This window comes from Dermacentor andersoni, chromosome 10 (genome assembly GCF_023375885.2).
Source record: "Dermacentor andersoni chromosome 10, qqDerAnde1_hic_scaffold, whole genome shotgun sequence".
NCBI lineage: Eukaryota > Metazoa > Arthropoda > Arachnida > Ixodida > Ixodidae > Dermacentor > Dermacentor andersoni.
Window position 1 is genome coordinate 138,086,627 of NC_092823.1, and position 26,114 is coordinate 138,112,740.

Genomic DNA, 26,114 nt, shown 5'->3' on the forward strand with positions numbered 1-26,114 from the left:
TGATAGCCCTTTCTGTTTCTAGATGGACTGCTCAGGTGCAAGTGTGTGAACCAAGAACACCCGGTTGCCGCATGCATTCACCTCTAAGGTACACAAGAAATTCATCAATGGGAAATTCGATGAAGTGCAACTCTTTGTTCGTAGTACTGAAAAAAACAACTACAGCGTAGGTGTCCTGCACTAAAGGAGCGCAATGCAAAAGAACAGGCCGCGCTTGTCTTTTCAAGCGAAGCTTGCATTGGCTCCCAAGTTTTAGTGGCGTTGTGGCCACGCAACAAAAGATCCAGTTGCTCCCAGAGCAGAGCAGCAGCAAGAAAGGGCGGTTTCATGAGTCGACAGCTGCGCTGGGGCCTGAACGTGAGTCATTAGCAAGGATTCCAACAGCACAGGCGCGCGCTCAATCCACGCGCGCAACCAATCAGAGCCGTTTCACTTCCGCCGGGAAGGAAAAGGGCAGGAAGGGTATCGCGCGCGCTGCGCCGGTTTCGTTTCAGTTCACTTCAGTCTCGTGAAATGGATGGGACGGCCACGCGTTGTACGTTCCCCCGAGTAACGCGCAGCCTTCGACGAGCAGTGGCGAGAACTCGCCAGTGAAAGGACTCGCCGTCCCCACGCCGATTCAGCCGCTAGAGCCGCCCGAGTGCAGATAATCTGACAGTAACGATAAGATCCCTAGTTGAGGGAGCGGGAGGCCGAAGCAATCCGGCAACGTTACCTCTCGATTACTTAATCGTGACAAAGGTCAAGTGCGCGCAGGACAAGGGGTGTTATAACGTAAAGCTATTCCAAACTTTTCTATTCCAATGCTGCAATCAGCCCTCCATGATTAGTCAAAAGCATTTTACAGCGAAGCTGTATATCTCTACCGTCCAAGGAAATTGTCGTGTCGCTGTTGACGTTGTAAGAAAAAAAACTACCCATACGTGGGCCAATCCCGGAGATTGTGCAATGCCGACCCGGCCCGCGGAGGAGGTGAAGCAGGCGTTAAGCACCCCACATACGTGGGCCGATCTCGAAGATAGTGCAATACCGGCCCGACCTGCGGTGGAGGTGAATCAGGCGTTAAGCACTCCCCATACGTGGGCCGATGCCGAAGATAGTGTAATGCCGGGCCGACCCACGGCGGAGGTGCAGTTCGTCATTTAGGGGCCCATATACAATGGTCAAAGTTAATCCGGAGACGTTCCCAGCGCCGTCTCGCTGCCCGTTTTCAGGACATGTAGGCGAAATGTAGGAACGATGGTGTACTTAGATTTAGATACACGTTGAAGAACACTAGATGGTAAAGTTAATCCGGAGACGTTCGAACCCGCCAGCGTCTCTCACTGCGCGTTTTCAGGACATGTAAGCGAAATGTAGGAAAGCTGGTGTACTTAGATTTACATGCACGATGAAGAACACTAGGTGGTAGAGTTAATCCGGTGACGTTCCCAGAGGTCTCTCTCACTGCATGTTTTCAGGAAACGTAGGCGAAATGTAGAAAACCTGGTATACTTAGATGCACGTTGAAGAACCCCAGGTGGTAAAAATTAAACCGGAGACGTTCCCAGCGGCCACTCTCACAGCGCGTTTTCAGGACACGTAGGCGAAATGTTGGAAAGGTGGCGCACTTAGATTTAGATGCACGTTGTAGAACCCTAAGTGGTAAAAGTTAATACGGAGACGTTCCCAGCGGCGTCTCGCTGCGCGTTTTCAGGACACGTAGAAGAAATATTAGAAAGGTGGCGCACTTAGATTTAGATGCACGTTGTAGAACCCCAGGTGGTAAAAGTTAATCCGGAGACGTTCCCAGCGGCGTCTCGCTGCGCGTTTTTAGGACATGTAAGCGAAATGCAGGAAAGCTGCTGTACTTAGATTTACATGCACGTTGAAGAACCCCATGAGTTCATAGATAATCCGGAGACATTACCAGCGCCGTGTCTCGCTGCGCGTTTTCAGGACACGTAGGCGAAATGTAGGAAAGCGTGTTTACTTAGATGTAGATGCATGTTGAAGAAACCCAGGTGCTAAAAGTTAATCCTGAGACGTTCCCAGCGGCGTCCCTCACAGCGCGTTTTCAGGACATGTAGTAGAAATGTAGGAAAGCCGGCATACTTAGATACACGTTGCAGAACCCCAAGTGGTAAAAGTTAATCCGGAGACTCTCCCAGCGGCCACTCTAACAGCGCGTTTTCAGGACATATAGGCGATATGTTGGAAATGTGGTGCGCTTAGATTTAGATGCACGTTGTAGAACCCCAAGTGGTAAAAGTTAATCCGGAGACGTTCCCAGCGGCGTCTCGCTGCGCGTTTTCAGGACACGTAGGCGAAATGTTAGAAAGGGGTGCACTTAGATTTAGATGCACGTTGTAGAACCCTAGGTGGTAAAAGTTAATCGGGAGACGTTCCCAGCGGCCTCTCTGACTGCGCATTTTCAGGACATGTAAGCGAAATGTAGAAAAGCTGGTATACTTAGATGCAGGTTGAAGAACCCCCGGGTGAAAGTTAAACCGAAGACGTTCCCAGTGCCGTCTCTCACTGCAATTTTTCAGGACAGTAGGCGAAATGTAGGAAAGCTGGTGTACTTAGATTTAGATGCGCGTTGAAGAACCCCAGGTGGTAATAGTTAATCAGGAGACGTTCCCAGCGGCGTCTCTCACTGCGTGTTTTCAGGACATGTAAGCGAAATGCAGGAAAGCTCGGAGTGGCCGACGCACTACGCGAGCGAGCACTCGACCCTGGCGTAGAGCAACGCCTCCAAATCCGCGAGTGGAACACAACCTGCGCCGCCGGAGCAAGGCGGAAGCGGAACTTCTATCGCCGAGTTACCCAGGGTACCTTGCGTGATGTCATTTCCTTCCGTTATTTGCTCCCAGCACCGCCGCGCCGGTCACTTGTCTCTTCAGCGCCATTCACCTGTTTTGTTTTTTTTAAAGTGCGGAATGGTATCTCGCCAAGCGTGCAGCAGCTTTTGCTTCCTCGCGAGTCGTGACCGGTGGCGCCTCCCAGCAGGCAAACGTGGTAAAGGAAATACGTCACGCAGAGTTCCGGTCCACTCCGCCGATTTTGGCGGAGCATCTTTTTCTGCTCCACGGAGTGACTCCCGCTCTGAGTCCACTCCGACTCTCTCATTGGAACACCTTACTCCTACCTTCACTCTGTCATTGGAAGAAACTTGCTCCGAAACGAGCAGAAAAACTTGCTCCGACGCCGCCATTGGAAATCAACATTAGATTTACATGCACGTTGAAGAATCCTAGGTGGTAAAGTTAATCCGGAGACGTTCCCAGCGGCCTCTCTCACTGCGCGTTTTTAGGACATGTAGGCCCCCGCAGGGGCGTCTGCGTCAGCAGGCGTTTGGTGTGTTGCGACACCACGTACCCGAGCACATGAGGATTGGACCCTCCCGCGTGTAGCAATGCGCGGCTTAGCCGTGTCTGGGGAAAGGGAAATCCTGGGGGTTGAGCCGATGCTGGGAGTTTGGACCTTTAAGGCCCCCCGGCGGAGGCAACACACCCCTTTGGCCTCTGCTTCACACAGACGGCACCTCCAGACTGACCCACCTGGAGGAAACCGGCAGTCGCCTTTTCCTGTCTCTCTCTACCCTCATCTTCGTCTTTCTCTTCCACTTTTGATCTTTCCTGTCTTCTCATCTTTTCTATTCATTTCGACTTTTCCTGGCGGCAAGGGTTAACCTGGTGTGGCTGTCCTACCTTGGGTATACCATATTGGGCTATAGTAACGGCATACTGCTGGCGCTGTGCAGACTTGTTTACATGTTCTGCCACGTCCCCTTGTTGGGCTCCGTGGTGGGTGGCAGACGCCGTTGCCTAACAAATCACTTTTGTCCATGGGATCCTCGAACCCGTTTTCACCCGATCGTGCCTCGAAAAGGGTACGCACCGACGCAACCTCGCTATTCATTCCCAAAAGCAAAAGCAACTTGCCCGAAATTCCACGTCCTTCCCTGTGAACAATTATCTACGAATGCTAGAGCAATTTCATCATTTCCTGTGGCCAAGTGCCTAAAAGAGGCCATTGGAGCTGGTTATAAAGTAACAAAGATGGCAAGTGGGGATTTACTCCTCGAACTAAACAACAAGGAACAGTACAACAGACTCGCACATCTCGTAGCCTTTGGTAACATTCCTGTCTCTGTCAGCGCACATCGAACTATGAACACATTGAAAGGCGTAGTATCAGATGAAGACTTAATGGCATTGAATGAAGAACTCCTGGATGGATAGAAGCACCAAGGCGTAATCCATGTGCAGCGCATCAAAATCAGACGGAATGACAATGAAATCGCAACAAAGCGTTTAATACTCACTTTCAGTTCAACTACTTTACCCGAGACTCTTGAAACCGGCTATGCAAAACTTCATGTTTGACCCTACATTCCGAACCCGCGACGTTGCTTCAAATGTCAGAGATTTAGTCACGCATCCCAGAGCTGCCGAGGACAGCTTATGTGCGCAAAGTGCGGCACAACCGGTCACTCTGTTGATGACTGCAATAATGATGAGGTACATTGTGCGAACTGCGACGGTAGTCACCCTGCATACTCCAGAGCTTGTCCAGCCTGGAAGAAAGAAAAGGAAATAATTACTGTAAGCTTTAAGGAGAACATAGCATTCCGTGAAGCACGACAAAGGGTCTCCTCGTTGTTTACATTGAAAACATCTTTCGCTGAAGTGGTGCAACGGGGGGCGGCACCACAACGGCTTCTGGTGGCAGCCCGGACCACGCCTAGAGTGCCGAGGCTCACGCCACCCGCCCCTATGGTGGGAGCAGCCAACACTGCCCTGCCATCTCTCGAAGTGTCCGCACCAGTGGCGTCTTCAAGCTCCGGCAGCAGCCAGGGCACCGCAGAGGGCACAGGGGTCCTGTCGACCTCCGGCCCGGTGAGGACGAAGACTTCGTCACTTGAGATGAAGTCTACGCGACGCACACATCGCTCTCTGGAGCGGGTGTCCAGTGCCTCGCAAGAGGCTATGGACACCAGTCCAAGCCAAACGGCGCAGGTAGTGTCGAAGGAGCGGCGAGGCTCTCTTGACCGCTCCAGAAAAGACAAAACACCAATTACAGGGCCTAACAAAGGCTCTGTAAAGTAACGTCATTCTGCTCTCTCTCTTGAGACACACAGCACAACTTTTTTTTCAACATGCATAACATCATACAGTGGAATGTTAGAGGACTATTAAGAAACCTAGATGATGTCCAAGAAATTTTCTGTAAGTTTAAACCTAAAGTGCTGTGTGTGCAAGAAACCCATCTAACTTCCAAGCACACCAACTTCGTCCGACAATACATGACTTTCCGAAGAGACCGCGAGGATGCTGTCGCATCATCTGGCGGTGTAGCCATCATTGCTGACAGAAGTATAGCATGTCAGCATTTCAAGCTCCAAAGAGCATTGAGGCAGTGGCTATTTGAGTGGTAATCTTAAATAAACTCGTAACCATCTGCTCCTTGTATATACCACCATATTATCACCTTCACAGACGCGACATAGAATCCTTAATAGATGAGCTCCCGGAGCCCTATTTGATTCTTGGTGATTTTAATGTACACAGTAGTTTGTGGGGCGATTCACGCTGTGATGCGCGAGGTCGCATCATTGAACAGCTGCTTTTTCCTTCTGGAGCATGTCTCCTGAATACAAAGGAGCCCACGTATTTTAACCTGGCTAACAAGTAATACTCTGCCATAGATCTTAGCATTTTATCGCCGACGCTTTTACCTTATATTAAATGGAGTGTGCTTAATAACCCATATGGCAGCGACCACTTCCCAATAATCTTAAGTACGACGGAACAAGATCAACTTCTCCCGCAGGTCCCTCGGTGGAAGGTTGACTCAGCCGATTGGGAACGGTACCGAACTTTTACTCACATGACGTGGACTGCGATGTCCGGTATCACCATAGATGATGCTGTCACATATTTTACAGCTTTTATACTTGATGCCGCCTTTAAGCGTATTACGCAAGTGAGCAGCACTGGTTCCAAGCGGCGTGTTCCCTGGTGGAACGATGCATGTAGGCAAGCACGGAGGAACCAGAACAAAGCGTGGGAGCTGCTTCGCGATTCGCCAACAGCAGAAAACCTGGAAAACTTTAAGCATGTCAAATCGCAGGCAAGGAGAACGCGCCGACAAGCAAGACGAGAGAGTTGGGCAAAGTTTATATCAAGCATCAACTCTTACACAGATAACAGAAAAATCTGGAATAGAGTGAAGAAAGTTAGCGGGCAACAAACGTATTCCTTATCTTTAGTAAGGAGAAAGCCTGGAAGATCAAGCCAACTTTCTTGGTGCACATTTTGAATACATATCGAGCTCCTCGCACTACTCCGAAACCTTCCTAATGTACAAAACGCGAATAGAACAGCAAAAGTTACAAAGAGAATGTGCTAAAAGTGTGGCGTACAACGAACCATTCTGCATAGCAGAACTGCAGGCAGCACTGAACTGTTGTAGTACATCCGCCCCAGGTTCAGACCGCGTAATATATGAGATGTTGAAACAACTACCCTCCGAAACACAAAAAACCCTCCTTCACCTTTACAACGTTATATGGTTTTCTGGCGAGAACCCGTCTGTTTGGAAGGAGGCTATTATAATTCCAATTCTAAAGCACGGAAAGGATCCTTCCTCTGTATCAAGTTACAGACCTATAGCATTAACAAGTTGCCTCTGCAAAGTTTTCGAAAAAATTATTAACTGTCGCCTACTACACTTCCTCGAATCAAATTGCTTGACCTATACCAGTGCGGGTTTCGAGAGGGTCGATCCACCTATGACCATCTCATACGTATCGAGGCACGTATCCGTGAAGCTTTTGTTCATAAGCAGTTTTCTTATCTGTATTCCTTGATATGGAGAAAGCCTATGATACTACGTGGCGGTTCGGGATATTGAGAGGCCTCTCACACTTAGGTATACGTGGTAATATGTTCAATGTTATCGAAAGTTATCTAATCGCACATTCCGTGTTCGAGTGGGCGACTTTCTGTCACGGAATTTTTACAGGAAACTGGAGTGCCGCAGGGCGGGGTGCTCAGCTGCACGCTCTTTATAGTAAAAATGAATTCTCTACACATACTACGTAACATCTATTCAAATATGTTGATGATGTGCAATCTGTGAGCGACAGGTCCAGCTTGGTCTTTACAAGGTCTCCAAATGGGCTGATGAGAACGGGTTCAGACTGAACCCACAAAAAAGCACATGTGTCGTTTTCTCTAGAAAAAGAGGCCTGCACCCTGAACCTGAAATTGTGTTGCATGGTGAGCATCTGCCTGTAAATAGTGAACATAAATTTTTAGGCTTAATCTTAGACGCGAAATTAACCTTTATACAGCACATAAGGTATCTTAAAAACAAATGTATGAAAACAATGAATATCTTAAAGGTGCTGTCACGCACAAGCTGGGGCAGCGATAGAAAATGTCTCATGAACTTGTATAAAAGCCTCATACGCAGACGACTAGACTACGGAGCCATAGTTTACCAGTCGGCTACTCCAACTGCTCTGAAGATGCTAGACCCTGTCCACCACTTAGGAATTCGCCTATCAACAGGGGCCTTTAGAACAAGCCCAGTGGAAAGCCTTTACGTTGAATCGGATGAGTGGTCACTTCATCTGCAGAGAATATATTCGTCTTTCATGTATTTTCTGAGAGTGAACGCAAACAGTGAGCACCCCGCGTATTCCACTATAAACGATTTGTTCAGTTAACTTTTTCGCAACCGTCCCACAGTGGCAAAGCCTTTCTCACTGCGTGTTAGAGACATAGCTGAAGAAACAAGGGTTCCACTGCTTGAATACCACCTTATGCTCTCTGTTATACGGCCCCCGCACTGGCAGTGGCAACCTATACACTGTGATACATCTTAAGTAGCTGTTACAAAGCGCACGCCTGTCGCGCATATCCGTACGTACTTCCTCGAATTACAGCACAAATACTCCTCTCCTGATTTTTTTACAGACGCATCGAAGTGTTATTCTGACGTGTCTTACGCAGCGGTCGCTCCATTCTTTTCGGATTCCGGTGTTATGCACCCTAGCACAAGTATTTTCACAGCAGAGGCCTACGCGATATTGGCCTACGTTAAACACATTAAAGAATTTAATATCCAAAAGGCAGTTATATACACCGATTCTTTGAGCGTCCTAAATGCTTTGAAAACTGTCAAAAAATATCAAAACCCTATCATTGTATCTCTTTACTCAGCATTACTAACCCGCTATGCTTCCAAGCAGCATATCGTGGTATGCTGGGTACCGGGGCACCGAGAGATAGACGGAAACGTGTTGGCTGACCAGCTAGCCACATCCGTCCACACGAACGCTTCCAACATTTCCATGACTGTCCCTGTAATGGACCTCAAGCCCTCAATAAGGAAAAGGCTAAGGGCTTTCTGGCAGCGCTTGTGGGACAAAGAAATAGAAAATAAACTACATGTTATCAAGCCGTATCTTGACAACTGGCCGCCGGTATCAAAGAACCGCCATAAAGTAGTAACACTTTGCAGACTTAGGATAGGACACACATACAGCACACACGCATACCTCTTGTCCGGTGGTGATCCACCCACGTGTGATAAATGTGGTGAGCCACTTACCGTGCTTCACATCCTGATGCAATGCAGGGAATTAGACGCAAATAGAAAAAAGCATTTTCCATTACCACACCGGCAGTGAATTCCACTCCATCCTCAAATGTTCATAGGCATACAACCTTTCTTTAAATATCAACCCCTGTTTCAATTTTTAAAAGATATATATAGTTTTCGTGTTATAGCCCAAGGAAATCCGTAGCACAGCCTCTTAACAGAGGTTTCTGCTGCGGTAGCTGCAATAAAAGAAAGAACCTCCCTCCCAGCCTTTGGGTTCAAAGGCCCCCCCGGAGGCATAGGTGCTATTTACATATTCTTGCATTTTAGCTCCATGGTCACTTATCACGCGTACTATATCCACAGACCACTGCATATATCACTATCATAATTTTATACTATATATTATTTTACGCTTCCATGACACTGGTTGATTTTAGGCCACTTTACAGCCATGTTACATCCCACCATCGCAACTCGCAAATCAGCGCTTAACACAACATTATTAGTCATGGCGCTATTTGGCCATACCTGGCCCTTGCGCCACTAAACAACACACATCCATCCATCCAGGACATGTAGGCGAAATGTAGAAAAGCTGGTATACTTAGATGTACGTTGACGTAACCTCAGATGATAACCTTAGATGTAACCCCAGGTGATAAAAATTATACCGGAGACGTTCCCAGCGGACACTCTCACAGCGCGTTTTCATGACATGTAGGAGAAATGTAGGAAAGGTGGTGTACTTATATTAAGATGCGCCTTGAAGAACCCCAGGTAGTAACAGTTAATCAGGAGACGTTCCCAGCGGCGTCTCTCACTGCGCGTTTTCAGGACATGTAAGGGAAATGTAGGAAAGCTGGTGTACTTAGATTTGGATACACGTTGAAGAACCCTAGGTGGTAAAAGTTAAACCGAGGACGTTCCCAGCGCCGTCTCTCACTGTGCGTTTCCAGGACATGTAAGGGAAATGTAGGAAAGCTGGTGTACTTAGATTTCGATACACGTTGAAGAACCCTAGGTGGTAAAAGTTAAACCGAGGACGTTCCCAGCGCCGTCTCTCACTGTGCGTTTCCAGGACATGTAAGGGAAATGTAGGAAAGCTGGTGTACTTAGATTTGGATACACGTTGAAGAACCCTAGGTGGTAAAAGTTAAACCGAGGACGTTCCCAGCGCCGTCTCTCACTGTGCGTTTCCAGGACATGTAAGGGAAATGTAGGAAAGCTGGTGTACTTAGATTTGGATACACGTTGAAGAACCCTAGGTGGTAAAAGTTAAACCGAGGACGTTCCCAGCGCCGTCTCTCACTGTGCGTTTCCACGACATGTAAGGGAAATGTAGGAAAGCTGGTGTACTTAGATTTCCATACACGTTGAAGAACTCTAGGTGGTAAAAGTTAAACCGAGGACGTTCCCAGCGCCGTCTCTCACTGCGCGTTTTCAGGACATGTAAGGGAAATGTAGGAAAGCTGGTGTACTTAGATTTGGATACACGTTGAAGAACCCTAGGTGGTAAAAGTTAAACCGAGGACGTTCCCAGCGCCGTCTCTCACTGTGCGTTTCCAGGACATGTAAGGGAAATGTAGGAAAGCTGGTGTACTTAGATTTGGATACACGTTGAAGAACCCTAGGTGGTAAAAGTTAAACCAAGGACGTTCCCAGCGCCGTCTCTCACTGTGCGTTTCCAGGACATGTAAGGGAAATGTAGGAAAGCTGGTGTACTTAGATTTCCATACACGTTGAAGAACCCTAGGTGGTAAAAGTTAAACCGAGGACGTTCCCAGCGCCGTCTCTCACTGCGCGTTTTCAGGACATGTAAGGAAAATGTAGGAAAGCTGGTGTACTTAGATTTGGATACACGCTGAAGAACCCTAGGTGGTAAAAGTTAAACCGAGGACGTTCCCAGCGCCGTCTCTCACTGTGCGTTTCCAGGACATGTAAGGGAAATGTAGGAAAGCTGGTGTACTTAGATTTGGATACACGTTGAAGAACCCTAGCTGGTAAAAGTTAAACCGAGGACGTTCCCAGCGCAGTCTCTCACTGCGCGTTTTCAGGACATGTAAGGGAAATGTAGGAAAGCTGGTGTACTTAGATTTGGATACACGTTGAAGAACCCTAGGTGGTAAAAGTTAAACCGAGGACGTTCCCAGCGCCGTCTCTCACTGCGCGTTTCCAGGACATGTAAGGGAAATGTAGGAAAGCTGGTGTACTTAGATTTGGATACACGTTGAAGAACCCTAGGTGGTAAAAGTTAAACCGAGGACGTTCCCAGCGCCGTCTCTCACTGCGCGTTTTCAGGACATGTAAGGGAAATGTAGGAAAGCTGGTGTACTTAGATTTCGATACACGTTCAAGAACCCTAGGTGGTAAAAGTTAAACCGAGGACGTTCCCAGCGCCGTCTCTCACCGTGCGTTTCCAGGACATGTAAGGGAAATGTAGGAAAGCTGGTGTACTTAGATTTGGATACACGTTGAAGAACCCTAGGTGGTAAAAGTTAAACCGAGGACGTTCCCAGCGCCGTCTCTCACTGCGCGTTTTCAGGACATGTAAGGGAAATGTAGAAAAGCTGGTGTACTTAGATTTGGATACACGTTGAAGAACCCTAGGTGGTAAAAGTTAAACCGAGGACGTTCCCAGCGCCGTCTCTCACTGCGCGTTTTCAGGACATGTAAGGGAAATGTAGGAAAGCTGGTGTACTTAGATTTGGATACACGTTGAAGAACCCTAGGTGGTAAAAGTTAAACCGAGGACGTTCCCAGCGCCGTCTCTGACTGCGCGTTTTCAGGACATGTAAGGGAAATGTAGGAAAGCTGGTGTACTTAGATTTGGATACACGTTGAAGAACCCTAGGTGGTAAAAGTTAAACCGAGGACGTTCCCAGCGCCATCTCTCACTGTGCGTTTCCAGGACATGTAAGGGAAATGTAGGAAAGCTGGTGTACTTAGATTTCCATACACGTTGAAGAACCCTAGGTGGTAAAAGTTAAACCGAGGACGTTCCCAGCGCCGTCTCTCACTGCGCGTTTTCAGGACATGTAAGGGAAATGTAGGAAAGCTGGTGTACTTAGATTTGGATACACGTTGAAGAACCCTAGGTGGTAAAAGTTAAACCGAGGACGTTCCCAGCGCCGTCTCTCACTGTGCGTTTCCAGGACATGTAAGGGAAATGTAGGAAAGCTGGTGTACTTAGATTTGGATACACGTTGAAGAACCCTAGGTGGTAAAAGTTAAACCGAGGACGTTCCCAGCGCCGTCTCTCACTGTGCGTTTCCACGACATGTAAGGGAAATGTAGGAAAGCTGGTGTACTTAGATTTGGATACACGTTGAAGAACCCTAGGTGGTAAAAGTTAAACCGAGGACGTTCCCAGCGCCGTCTCTCACTGCGCGTTTTCAGGACATGTAAGGGAAATGTAGGAAAGCTGGTGTACTTAGATTTCGATACACGTTGAAGAACCCTAGGTGGTAAAAGTTAAACCGAGGACGTTCCCAGCACCGTCTCTCACTGTGCGTTTCCAGGACATGTAAGGGAAATGTAGGAAAGCTGGTGTACTTAGATTTCCATACACGTTGAAGAACTCTAGGTGGTAAAAGTTAAACCGAGGACGTTCCCAGCGCCGTCTCTCACTGCGCGTTTTCAGGACATGTAAGGGAAATGTAGGAAAGCTGGTGTACTTAGATTTGGATACACGTTGAAGAACCCTAGGTGGTAAAAGTTAAACCGAGGACGTTCCCAGCGCCGTCTCTCACTGTGCGTTTCCAGGACATGTAAGGGAAATGTAGGAAAGCTGGTGTACTTAGATTTGGATACACGTTGAAGAACCCTAGGTGGTAAAAGTTAAACCAAGGACGTTCCCAGCGCCGTCTCTCACTGTGCGTTTCCAGGACATGTAAGGGAAATGTAGGAAAGCTGGTGTACTTAGATTTCCATACACGTTGAAGAACCCTAGGTGGTAAAAGTTAAACCGAGGACGTTCCCAGCGCCGTCTCTCACTGCGCGTTTTCAGGACATGTAAGGAAAATGTAGGAAAGCTGGTGTACTTAGATTTGGATACACGCTGAAGAACCCTAGGTGGTAAAAGTTAAACCGAGGACGTTCCCAGCGCCGTCTCTCACTGTGCGTTTCCAGGACATGTAAGGGAAATGTAGGAAAGCTGGTGTACTTAGATTTGGATACACGTTGAAGAACCCTAGCTGGTAAAAGTTAAACCGAGGACGTTCCCAGCGCAGTCTCTCACTGCGCGTTTTCAGGACATGTAAGGGAAATGTAGGAAAGCTGGTGTACTTAGATTTGGATACACGTTGAAGAACCCTAGGTGGTAAAAGTTAAACCGAGGACGTTCCCAGCGCCGTCTCTCACTGCGCGTTTCCAGGACATGTAAGGGAAATGTAGGAAAGCTGGTGTACTTAGATTTGGATACACGTTGAAGAACCCTAGGTGGTAAAAGTTAAACCGAGGACGTTCCCAGCGCCGTCTCTCACTGCGCGTTTTCAGGACATGTAAGGGAAATGTAGGAAAGCTGGTGTACTTAGATTTCGATACACGTTCAAGAACCCTAGGTGGTAAAAGTTAAACCGAGGACGTTCCCAGCGCCGTCTCTCACCGTGCGTTTCCAGGACATGTAAGGGAAATGTAGGAAAGCTGGTGTACTTAGATTTGGATACACGTTGAAGAACCCTAGGTGGTAAAAGTTAAACCGAGGACGTTCCCAGCGCCGTCTCTCACTGCGCGTTTTCAGGACATGTAAGGGAAATGTAGAAAAGCTGGTGTACTTAGATTTGGATACACGTTGAAGAACCCTAGGTGGTAAAAGTTAAACCGAGGACGTTCCCAGCGCCGTCTCTCACTGCGCGTTTTCAGGACATGTAAGGGAAATGTAGGAAAGCTGGTGTACTTAGATTTGGATACACGTTGAAGAACCCTAGGTGGTAAAAGTTAAACCGAGGACGTTCCCAGCGCCGTCTCTGACTGCGCGTTTTCAGGACATGTAAGGGAAATGTAGGAAAGCTGGTGTACTTAGATTTGGATACACGTTGAAGAACCCTAGGTGGTAAAAGTTAAACCGAGGACGTTCCCAGCGCCATCTCTCACTGTGCGTTTCCAGGACATGTAAGGGAAATGTAGGAAAGCTGGTGTACTTAGATTTCCATACACGTTGAAGAACCCTAGGTGGTAAAAGTTAAACCGAGGACGTTCCCAGCGCCGTCTCTCACTGCGCGTTTTCAGGACATGTAAGGGAAATGTAGGAAAGCTGGTGTACTTAGATTTGGATACACGTTGAAGAACCCTAGGTGGTAAAAGTTAAACCGAGGACGTTCCCAGCGCCGTCTCTCACTGTGCGTTTCCAGGACATGTAAGGGAAATGTAGGAAAGCTGGTGTACTTAGATTTGGATACACGTTGAAGAACCCTAGGTGGTAAAAGTTAAACCGAGGACGTTCCCAGCGCCGTCTCTCACTGTGCGTTTCCACGACATGTAAGGGAAATGTAGGAAAGCTGGTGTACTTAGATTTGGATACACGTTGAAGAACCCTAGGTGGTAAAAGTTAAACCGAGGACGTTCCCAGCGCCGTCTCTCACTGCGCGTTTTCAGGACATGTAAGGGAAATGTAGGAAAGCTGGTGTACTTAGATTTGGATACACGTTCAAGAACCCTAGGTGGTAAAAGTTAAACCGAGGACGTTCCCAGCGCCGTCTCTCACTGCGCGTTTTCAGGACATGTAAGGGAAATGTAGGAAAGCTGGTGTACTTAGATTTCGATACACGCTGAAGAACCCTAGGTGGTAAAAGTTAAACCGAGGACGTTCCCAGCGCCGTCTCTCACCGTGCGTTTCCAGGACATGTAAGGGAAATGTAGGAAAGCTGGTGTACTTAGATTTGGATACACGTTGAAGAACCCTAGGTGGTAAAAGTTAAACCGAGGACGTTCCCAGCGCCGTCTCTGACTGCGCGTTTTCAGGACATGTAAGGGAAATGTAGGAAAGCTGGTGTACTTAGATTTCCATACACGTTGAAGAACCCTAGGTGGTAAAAGTTAAACCGAGGACGTTCCCAGCGCCGTCTCTCACTGTGCGTTTCCAGGACATGTAAGGGAAATGTAGGAAAGCTGGTGTACTTAGATTTCCATACACGTTGAAGAACCCTAGGTGGTAAAAGTTAAACCGAGGACGTTCCCAGCGCCGTCTCTCACTGCGCGTTTTCAGGACATGTAAGGAAAATGTAGGAAAGCTGGTGTACTTAGATTTGGATACACGCTGAAGAACCCTAGGTGGTAAAAGTTAAACCGAGGACGTTCCCAGCGCCGTCTCTCACTGTGCGTTTCCAGGACATGTAAGGGAAATGTAGGAAAGCTGGTGTACTTAGATTTGGATACACGTTGAAGAACCCTAGGTGGTAAAAGTTAAACCGAGGACGTTCCCAGCGCCGTCTCTCACTGCGCGTTTTCAGGACATGTAAGGGAAATGTAGGAAAGCTGGTGTACTTAGATTTGGATACACGTTGAAGAACCCTAGGTGGTAAAAGTTAAACCGAGGACGTTCCCAGCGCCGTCTCTGACTGCGCGTTTTCAGGACATGTAAGGGAAATGTAGGAAAGCTGGTGTACTTAGATTTGGATACACGTTGAAGAACCCTAGGTGGTAAAAGTTAAACCGAGGACGTTCCCAGCGCCATCTCTCACTGTGCGTTTCCAGGACATGTAAGGGAAATGTAGGAAAGCTGGTGTACTTAGATTTCCATACACGTTGAAGAACCCTAGGTGGTAAAAGTTAAACCGAGGACGTTCCCAGCGCCGTCTCTCACTGCGCGTTTTCAGGACATGTAAGGGAAATGTAGGAAAGCTGGTGTACTTAGATTTGGATACACGTTGAAGAACCCTAGGTGGTAAAAGTTAAACCGAGGACGTTCCCAGCGCCGTCTCTCACTGTGCGTTTCCAGGACATGTAAGGGAAATGTAGGAAAGCTGGTGTACTTAGATTTGGATACACGTTGAAGAACCCTAGGTGGTAAAAGTTAAACCAAGGACGTTCCCAGCGCCGTCTCTCACTGTGCGTTTCCAGGACATGTAAGGGAAATGTAGGAAAGCTGGTGTACTTAGATTTCCATACACGTTGAAGAACCCTAGGTGGTAAAAGTTAAACCGAGGACGTTCCCAGCGCCGTCTCTCACTGCGCGTTTTCAGGACATGTAAGGAAAATGTAGGAAAGCTGGTGTACTTAGATTTGGATACACGCTGAAGAACCCTAGGTGGTAAAAGTTAAACCGAGGACGTTCCCAGCGCCGTCTCTCACTGTGCGTTTCCAGGACATGTAAGGGAAATGTAGGAAAGCTGGTGTACTTAGATTTGGATACACGTTGAAGAACCCTAGGTGGTAAAAGTTAAACCGAGGACGTTCCCAGCGCCGTCTCTCACTGCGCGTTTTCAGGACATGTAAGGGAAATGTAGGAAAGCTGGTGTACTTAGATTTGGATACACGTTGAAGAACCCTAGGTGGTAAAAGTTAAACCGAGGACGTTCCCAGCGCCGTCTCTCACTGCGCGTTTTCAGGACATGTAAGGGAAATGTAGGAAAGCTGGTGTACTTAGATTTGGATACACGTTGAAGAACCCTAGGTGGTAAAAGTTAAACCGAGGACGTTCCCAGCGCCGTCTCTCACTGTGCGTTTCCAGGACATGTAAGGGAAATGTAGGAAAGCTGGTGTACTTAGATTTGGATACACGTTGAAGAACCCTAGGTGGTAAAAGTTAAACCGAGGACGTTCCCAGCGCCGTCTCTCACTGTGCGTTTCCAGGACATGTAAGGGAAATGTAGGAAAGCTGGTGTACTTAGATTTCCATACACGTTGAAGAACCCTAGGTGGTAAAAGTTAAACCGAGGACGTTCCCAGCGCCGTCTCTCACTGCGCGTTTTCAGGACATGTAAGGAAAATGTAGGAAAGCTGGTGTACTTAGATTTGGATACACGTTGAAGAACCCTAGGTGGTAAAAGTTAAACCGAGGACGTTCCCAGCGCCGTCTCTCACTGTGCGTTTCCAGGACATGTAAGGGAAATGTAGGAAAGCTGGTGTACTTAGATTTGGATACACGTTGAAGAACCCTAGGTGGTAAAAGTTAAACCGAGGACGTTCCCAGCGCCGTCTCTCACTGCGCGTTTTCAGGACATGTAAGGGAAATGTAGGAAAGCTGGTGTACTTAGATTTGGATACACGTTGAAGAACCCTAGGTGGTAAAAGTTAAACCGAGGACGTTCCCAGCGCCGTCTCTCACTGCGCGTTTTCAGGACATGTAAGGGAAATGTAGGAAAGCTGGTGTACTTAGATTTGGATACACGTTGAAGAACCCTAGGTGGTAAAAGTTAAACCGAGGACGTTCCCAGCGCCGTCTCTCACTGTGCGTTTCCAGGACATGTAAGGGAAATGTAGGAAAGCTGGTGTACTTAGATTTCCATACACGTTGAAGAACCCTAGGTGGTAAAAGTTAAACCGAGGACGTTCCCAGCGCCGTCTCTCACTGCGCGTTTTCAGGACATGTAAGGGAAATGTAGGAAAGCTGGTGTACTTAGATTTGGATACACGTTGAAGAACCCTAGGTGGTAAAAGTTAAACCGAGGACGTTCCCAGCGCCGTCTCTCACTGTGCGTTTCCAGGACATGTAAGGGAAATGTAGGAAAGCTGGTGTACTTAGATTTCCATACACGTTGAAGAACCCTAGGTGGTAAAAGTTAAACCGAGGACGTTCGCAGCGCCGTCTCTCACTGTGCGTTTCCAGGACATGTAAGGGAAATGTGGGAAAGCTGGTGTACTTAGATTTCGATACACGTTGAAGAACCCCAGGTGCTAAAAGTTAATCTGGAGACGTTCCCAGCGGCGTCTCTCACTGCGCGTTTTCAGGACATGTAGGCGAAATGTAGGAAAAGTGGTGTACTGAGATTTAGATGCACGTTGAAGAATCCCAGGTGTCGAAATTTAAGCCGCAGATATTACCAACGCCGTCTCTCACTGCGCGTTTTCAGCACATGTAGGCGAAATGTAAGAATTCTGTATGCCGCTGGCAGATGTCTAGTAGGAAAGCATAACGAAGGCACGACGAGCTGACATAGCCGATGATTTTTCACTGGCGTGAGCCAGAGACATCTTGCCCTACGGAGCTGATCCTAACGCGGCAAATACGCAGCGTTTATATTAAGCAACTGGAGGAGAGGACATGCCTTATCAGCTTGCATGACATTTTGCTGATGCCGCTGCTGTATCATACGATGGAAAACATTATCAAACTAAAATTGTGCGTAAGCCAGAGCGCGACTGAGGATGCCAGTCCACGTAAACAAATATAGTGCGCTGTCTGAATACATTTGAACCATATGACGCGCCGTTTACGTTCGTATTAGTGAAGTGCCTGTCAGCGTTATCGCCTGGAATTGTACGTTGGCTGCGTCATTATGTTCAGCGTCATTAATTAAGCCGAAAGTGCAGATACAGTCGCTGTCACAACAGCTTACTCTGCATACGTGACCAAGGCTGGCTCCAAGACATGCGGTGCATCTCCGATATCTCTAATGCGGTGAATCTTCAGGTATTTAAAGCGCTCGGTATTGAAGTCTACTGAATGTCTCCTTCGTTATTGTCGCGTACCAAACGGGGATTACTTTCTACGCCTTATGCAAGCACGGAAGGTGGTCAATTGATCCGCACATCACCGGGTCAGCGCGGGGTCAGTAATCACTACCATTTCGGGGGAAGATTATTCACCCCGAAAGTTTATCATGAATCTCTGAAGTGTATAGCCTTTGTACAGGATGTTCACTCAGTAAAGATAGCCCCGCGCGAACCATGCGCAGTGGCTCTTGAAAACGACGGCAATCATATCATCACGTCCAGGAATGTGCTCATCAGGCCGAAGGGTCACTGCCTGTGCTACCTGGACTGTCAATGCATGGTAAGTTTAATTGTTTAAATATAGATGTTCAAAAGTCCACTAACCTGACCTAAATATATCCTTGCATTCACAAACTTATCAGTGAAGACTATACTCTTCCAGGTTTTTACAAACATTACACATTACACAGAAGACCACTCCACCTGAAAATATATTAGCTTCACGGAGCTACCTTATGCCGTGGATATCGTTTAGACACCTCGTCTTCTAGTGAAGACGTTATTTAGGCTGACCTAAATATATTCTTGCATTCACAAACTTATCAGTGAAGACTATACTGTTCCAGGTTTTTACAAACATTGCGCGCTGCACAGAAGACCACGCCGCCTGAAAAAAATATTAGCTTCACGGAGCTACCTTTGGTAGTGGATATTGTTTAGACACCTCTCCTTTCAGTTAAGACCTTATTTAGCCAGGCTATGGCCATATTCACAGCCAGCTATCGAGTGCCGTATCGTAGTTCCAAAACGTCAGAACGTGGCAGAACAATCGAAGATTCAATATGCGTATTTCGTCTATAAAAAGCATTGAACAATTCGTGGCCGACGCAAGGGACTATTTTGACTGTGGACGGCCCGCCAAACATAAGTCATTTAGCATTCCCTAGAGTATACTGGATTCACCTCAACAGCACTTCTGACAGAACTTGTCAAGCTACGCCTTGGCGTCATTTTGACAGCAAATGTTACTGGCAGCTGCAAACGTTCCTTTATTGAAATAAGATTAACCTTTTGAAAAAACAGGAACTAATCGTGGTATCTATTAAAACCACGAGCAGGGTGCGCTACGGCGTTCGCCATTCTTTACGAGAAGCTCGGCATGCGTAGCCCGCCGAACCAGTCGCTGGCGCCGGATATGCTCGAAAGGGAAGAAACGCGCGCTAACATGTATTTCGTCTTTGTTGAATCAAGCGAACTGCAGAACTTCCGTTAGATTTCACAAACGAAGCTACCGGCTTCCCTCTCGTTAAGCGCACCATGATCAATTATATAGAAATGGTATTCAAATGTCGACAGGACTGTGTCATAACAGCTGTAGCGCAGTCAAGTTTTGCAGCTCAGCTAGTGCATGTCTGAAAAAAGAAAAAAGGAAGACGGATGAACTGATCGCAGCAACGACATCGGTTTAATCAATGCGCTGCCTTCCCTGCGAAGGTAAAAACATTTGATTTTTTAAAGGAAACTTCATACACACTGTAGGATTACACTCACGCGTCCCCTGATATGTTGTTTTCCCGCATAGCTCCCGTCTCCTCTAATCCGGCTTCGCCGCGTAGCTTGGTGCCTGCGGCAGTCGGTGTGGTTGAAGCGCACTGCGAGAGATGGCGCGAATGTGACTCTGCTAACGCCACCTAACAGCGGGGTTACTTGGGCGCGGAAAGGAGAAGGCTCTTCCTCTTTGGCTCAGAATCGGAAAGCGGCGCGGACGTTCTGCGCGCGCGCTGATCCATGCTTCTGCGAGACCGTCTCGCGAGGCTTACTCGGGAATGGACGAACACGATCGTTCGAACGCGCCACCGTTCTCGCGACCGTACGCGCGAACGACCAGGCGTTGGTGTCCACTGTGCGGCGAACATATTGTCACCCAGATATTACAACTAAAACAGTTTACCACCGATAGATTGGCAAAAAGACGTCTGCCTTTTGCGATGGCTGGTCCTCGGAGAGCGCGCGCGCAACCACAAACTTCGTCGTTCTCGCCTCAAGGGTCCCGCGCCATCACGTGCAAACCCATTTTGCGTCATCGCTCCCCTCTCAAAAGTGACCGGCCCGGTCGATTCAAGGGCAGCGGGGGCGCACTATGGGCCAAGAGTGCCAACATGAAAAGAAAAAAAAAACATACAGACATGTACACAATGCTGAAGCGGTTTGTGAGGGTTGCTTATCCCTCGCGTGCGTAGTACGGCTTCAGCCGTACTACGTGGACGACTTCAGCACGGGGACGGCGTCGGTTCGAACCAGGATCAGAGCTTTGAGGCACCACCTCGTAGTTCACATCACTGAGGCGGCGTACACCTTCATAGGAGCCGAAATAGCGGCGCAACAATTTCTCTGTGAGCCCACGGTGTCGGATAGGTGTCCACACCCACACGCGGTCGCCTGGTAAGTACTGGACATTCCGTCGGGTCCGGTTGTAACGGTAGGCGTCGGTATTCTGCTGGGTGCGGATGCGATTCCGAGCAAGCTGGCGAGCTTCCTCGGCTTTCTCGACGAAATCTTCAGTGGTGTCTTTCCTTGTGGCTCCGGGGTCTACCGGGAGCATGGCGTCTAAGGGGGTTGTAACGCGACGTCCGTAAACAAGCTCGAATGGTGTAAACTCGGTGGTCTCCTGCACAGCGGTATTGTAAGCAAACGTGACGTACGGCAAAATTTCATCCCAAGTTTTCTGTTGCACATCAATGTACATGGAGAGCATATCGGCTAATGTTCTGTTTAGGCGCCCTGTTAAGCCGTTAGTTTAGGGATGATAGGCTGTGGTCTTTCGGTGGTCGGTGTGCGTCAGTGTGGCGACTTGTTGCAATAACTCCGCTGGAAACGCTGCACCGCGGTCAGTAATGAGTACAGCGGATGCACCGTGACGAAGCACAATGTTTTGGACGAAGAAGCTGGCGACTTCAACAGCAACTCCCCGTGGCACAGCTTTCGTCTCCGCATAGCGAGTTAAATCGTCAGTTGCCACGATTATCCACTTATTTTGCAAGAATGACGTGGGGAACGGCCCAAGAAGGTCCATTCCCACTTGCTGGAACGGCGCCGGAGGCGGATCCAAAGGCTGAAGGAGGCCGGCAAGCTTGACGGGTGAAACTTTACACCTCTGACAGTCACGGCACGTTCGCACATAGCGCTGAACCGACGAAAATAGGTGTGGCCAATAGTATTTTTGCCGTGTGTGCGCTAATGTCCTCGCGAAGCCTAAGTTGCCGGCACAGGGATTGTCGTGAAACGCCTGTAAAACTTCCTCGCGCAGTGCCGTCGGGACGGCGAGAAGGAACGTTTCCTGGCTGTTCTCGAATTTTTTTTTTTTGTACAGGACAGCGTTTCGCAGGCAGTACGACGTCAATCCTCGTGAAAGTGGGCGTGAGACAACAACGTCAGCTCCCTCGAGATATCGGATGACTGGAAGCAGCTCAGTCTGCACGTTGATAGTCAGCCATGCGCACCACGTCGACGACACCAAGAAACGGCAAATCTAGCTACAAGTCGGAGGATGTCAAGGGAATAGGAGAACGTGACAAGCAGTCAGCGTCGCTATGCTTATGGCCGGATCTGTAGACAACAGTTATGTCGTATTCCCGGAGGCGGAGGCTCCAACGAGCGAGGCGACCTGACAGGTCTCGTAGATTGGCAAGCCAGCAGAGCTAGTGGTGATCACTAATCGCTCGAAATGGCCGGCCGTATGGCCGGCCATTTGCTGATGGTCCACACGACTGCTGATGGCCCACACGACTGCTAAGCATTCTTTTTCGGTCGTTGAATAATTAGCTTCTCCTTTTGTCAGGCTAAGACTCGCATACGCAATTACACGTTCTGCGCCATCTTGCCATTGAGCCAGAACGGCCCCGAGTCCTACGTTGCTGGCGTCGGTGTGTATTTCAGTTGCCGCGGTGTCATCAAAATGTGCCAGCACTGGAGCGGATTGAAGGCGTTTACGCAATTCGGTGAAGGCCTGCTCTTGGTCTTCCGTCCACGCAAAGGGCACATCTTGTCGCGTCAGTCTCGTGAGCGGTTCAGCAATCCTTGAGAAGCCTTCAACGAAACCACGGTAGTAAGCACAGAGGCCCAGGAACCGATGATCAGCCTTTTTGTCTTTAGGACGAGGAGACTCGGCAACGGCAGCGAGTTTTTCTGGGTCTGGTCGTACTCCTTGGGAGCTGACCACGTGGCCTAGAAACTTGACTTCCTGGAAGCCAAAGTCACATTTTTCAGGCTTGATGGTGAGGTTTGCCTTGCGTATTGCGGTAAGGACACTTCGTAGCCGGGCGAGATGTTCATCGAATGCTGGAAAACAACGTCGTCTAGGTACACTAGACACGTCTGGCACTTTAGTCCAACGAGTACAGTCTCCATCATTCGTTGAAATGTAGCAGGAGCGGAACAGAGACCGAAAGGCAGCACTTTAAGTTCGTACAGCCCATCGGGAGTCACGAAGGCGGTTTTTTCACGGTCACGCTCGTCCACTTCATTTGCCAGTAGCCTGACTTTAGTTCTAACGAAGTAAAGAACTGAGCATGACGCAGACGGTCCAAAGCGTCATCGATCCGTGGCCGGGGATAAACGCCGCGTTTGGTGACTCGGTTAAGCCGTCTGTAGTCAACGCAGAAGCGGAGTCTGTTGTCTTTCTTTTTTACTAGTACGACAGGCGATACCCACGAACTTGTCGACGGCTGGGTGACGTCATCATTTAGCATTTCTTGAACTTGACGCTTAAGCGCCTCCCGCTCCATAGGTGACACGCGATACGGATGCTGACGAACAGGCCGCGCCGACTCCTCTGTAACGATCCGGTGTTGCGTAACGGAAGTGCGCTGGACTTTGGATTCCGCGGAAAAACAGCCGGAGAATTCTGTCAGTAGGCCCAACAACTCATCCTTCTGTACATCTGCTAAGTCAGCATTAATGTGGACGCGGGTATTCAGGCTGGCGTGAGTTGTTGCATCCGATGAAGTCACTTCTAATGTACCGATGTCTGAGAAGTCAGCAATGTCGTTCAGGAATGCCACAGCTGTACCTTGAGGGACATGCTGACACTCATGGCTGAAGTTTGTCAACAAAACTTGCGAGCACTTATACTGTATTCGAACAAGGCCCCGGCCGATGCAGATGTGTCTATCGAGCAGCAGCGGGATATTTGCCTCGGCAATACCCTCATAGCCATCGAATGCGTCGCAGGTGACGAGGGTCAATACGCTGCTCCTTGGCGGCACCGTGATGTTCTCGTCAACAATCCTCAAGGCGATGACATTCGTGTCGTCAGTGCAGCTCCCTGCCAAGGCCTGCGCCGTCGAAAACGTTACCCGCGACTTTTGTAAGTTAATCACAGCTCCATTAGCCTGCAGAAAGTCCATTCCCAGAATTAGGTCCCTCGAACAGCTTGGGAGGATAACGAAATCTCCGAGGTACGTAAACCCACGAATGCTCACTCGCGCTGTGCATCTTCCTACCGGGGTTAGCAGATGGCCTCCTGCAGTGCGAATCTGCGACCCAGTCCACTCGGTAGAAACTTTCTTCAGCTTGCAAGCAAGGTCCATGCTCGTAACTGAGGTGTCCGCTCCAGTGTCGATTAACGCCGTTATTTGTTCGTCGTCTATGGTGACGGGAATGTTCGACGTTACTACCTCTCGTAAGGTGTTTGACTCCGTCTGTACGTCTGTGTCGTTTTGTTTTCGTCGTTGTCGTCGTCAGCGGCCTCACCTCCGGAGGTCGCTGAACTCAGTTTTCCCGACCAGCCGGGCTAGGCGAGCGGCGTCTCAGAGCGCCGCGAGTAAAGGCTTGGCTTGGTGATGGTGACCTGTAACGAGCAGGAGACGACGAACTGGGCTCCTGCCATCGCTGATCAACATTGCGACGATTCGCGACGAAACTCTCTATTTCCGGCGACCGCTCACCAGGTCATGGACGAGGTGCATTCGGCGAGAATCCACGGAGCCCCACATGACGATAAGGACACATTCTGTAGATGTGTCCGGCTTCGCCACAATGAAAACAAAGGGGCTTGTAGTCTGTGGTGCGCCAGACGTCGCTCTTCCTAGTCCTTGCTTCGGCGATGTGCGGTGGGCTGCGAGGCGGCCTGAAGCTTACGTCCATTTGTTGAGTGGGGTGTACCATGCTGCACGCACTTGAGGGTGGCGGACGGCGTACTGTTTCAGCGTAACTCATTTCGCCGTGCGGTCTCTGCTGTGGTGCCTCGTACTGTCCAGGAATATGGACGGCCTGTCAGACCTCGGCGCGCACCATTTCCGCAATGGAAAGTTGTCCCACAGGGGCAGTGGTCGTCTGCATCTTCAGCAGTTCCTCCTTGACAACAGCCCTGATGAGTTCTCGCAAGGCGCCAACGTCGTTACCGAGAGTAACGGCAGAGAGCTCCCTTGAAATCATGGCGTCGCGGTTGTTTTTCCTGGCCCGCTGTTGAAGGGCCTTTTCCATAGCAGTGGCTTCGTCGTGGAACTCTGCAAGTGTCGTCGTCGGATTTCGAATGAGGCCAGCAAAGATTTCCTCTTTGACGCCGCGCATGAGATGGCGCACCTTCTTTGTTTCAGTCATAGAAAGGTCCGCACGTCTAAAAAGCCGATTCGTGTCTTCTACGTATGCCGTCACTCGCTTATTCGGGCCTTGAATTCTTGCTTCCAACGCTAACTCCGCCCTCTCCTTCCTGTCCGCCCTGGCGAAGGCATTGAGGAACTCTCTACGAAATTCTTCCCATGACGTCAGTGTCGCCTCGTGGTTCTCAAACCATGTTTTCGCGGAATCCTCAAGAGCGAAGTACACGTAGCGTAGCTTACGCTCGTGGTTCCAGTCGTTGAGGTTGGCAACCCGGTCAAAATGGTCAAGCCAGTCGTCGGCGTCCTCTGAAGCACTTCCGTGGAACAGATTCGGCGTCCGGATGTGATTGACGACAACGTGCGATGCCGCAGAAGTGGCAGGAGGTGGTTGGTTCGTCATTCTAGTTCGTTCGGGTAGCAGACCGTGCTGTGGCTGGAGTCCCCGAAGACGTCGGCTGGCACGTACGTGCACAGGGGTAAGCTCGGCTGAACTACTCGCCGGGTTTAGGTCTAGGGTATGCTCCGGAGATCTTAACATCGACCGTACCCAGCACTTCTACCAGAAATGTCACCCAGCTATTACAACTAAAACAGTTTACCACCGACAGATTGGCAAAAAAACGTTTGCCTTTTGCGATGGCAGGTCCTCGGAGAGCGCGCGCGCAACCACGAACGTCGTCGTTCTCGCCTTAAGGGTCCCGCGCCATCACGTGCAAAGCCATTTTGCGTCAATATTCGTTCGCTATCCGGTCGCGGTGAGTCGGACTTCCGCGATTTGTCGCGAGCCCATCGGCACGTTTTGTGGATAGCAACTCGGCTAGCAGGCATTAGTCTATGAAACGTTCAATAAATGCCTTTGTGATTGTTTGCACTACTGTGGTATCGTTCATTTGTTCCAAGAGCGCGGGTGAGAACCCCACAACACAAACACTTATATGCGAACCCATTATCCATTTTACTCAGATATAAAACCCCTCTTTAAGGGGATAGTCCATCTTCTTGAGTGTCACGTGCACTATTGTTCAACAAGCAAACTTAATTTGCAAATGTTTCATTGTTTCGCTGTTTACGAATAAAAGCTTTTGCCTTGTTTGTTTGGTTTTCTAAAAAGAGCGGTTGCTCTGGTCATTATTGATTAGGGATGTGTTCTGTGCAACATCTACAGTTTCGCTTTCTGTTTTTTAAAGATTGTAATTGCGACATACTTTTGAATGTTCCGACTATTGACGACACAAACAAAATGCCGAATATGGTCCAGAACGTAAATGTAACTCACTGCTAATTATAAACAAAGTCATAGGTTAATTCAGTACAGAGGTTAAT

The 26,114-nt window shown here is 48.9% G+C and overlaps 1 protein-coding gene across 1 annotated transcript in view; it reads left to right on the forward strand.

The window, feature by feature from the left end:
* The window catches only part of LOC126543730 (uncharacterized), a 50,284-nt gene that overhangs the window by 15,259 nt on the left and 8,911 nt on the right, over positions 1-26,114 (forward strand). The window contains exon 3 of the mRNA XM_055078181.2: positions 18,435-18,532. Coding sequence (XP_054934156.2) covers positions 18,435-18,532 — 98 coding nt within the window. The remainder of the gene's footprint in view (positions 1-18,434; positions 18,533-26,114) is intronic.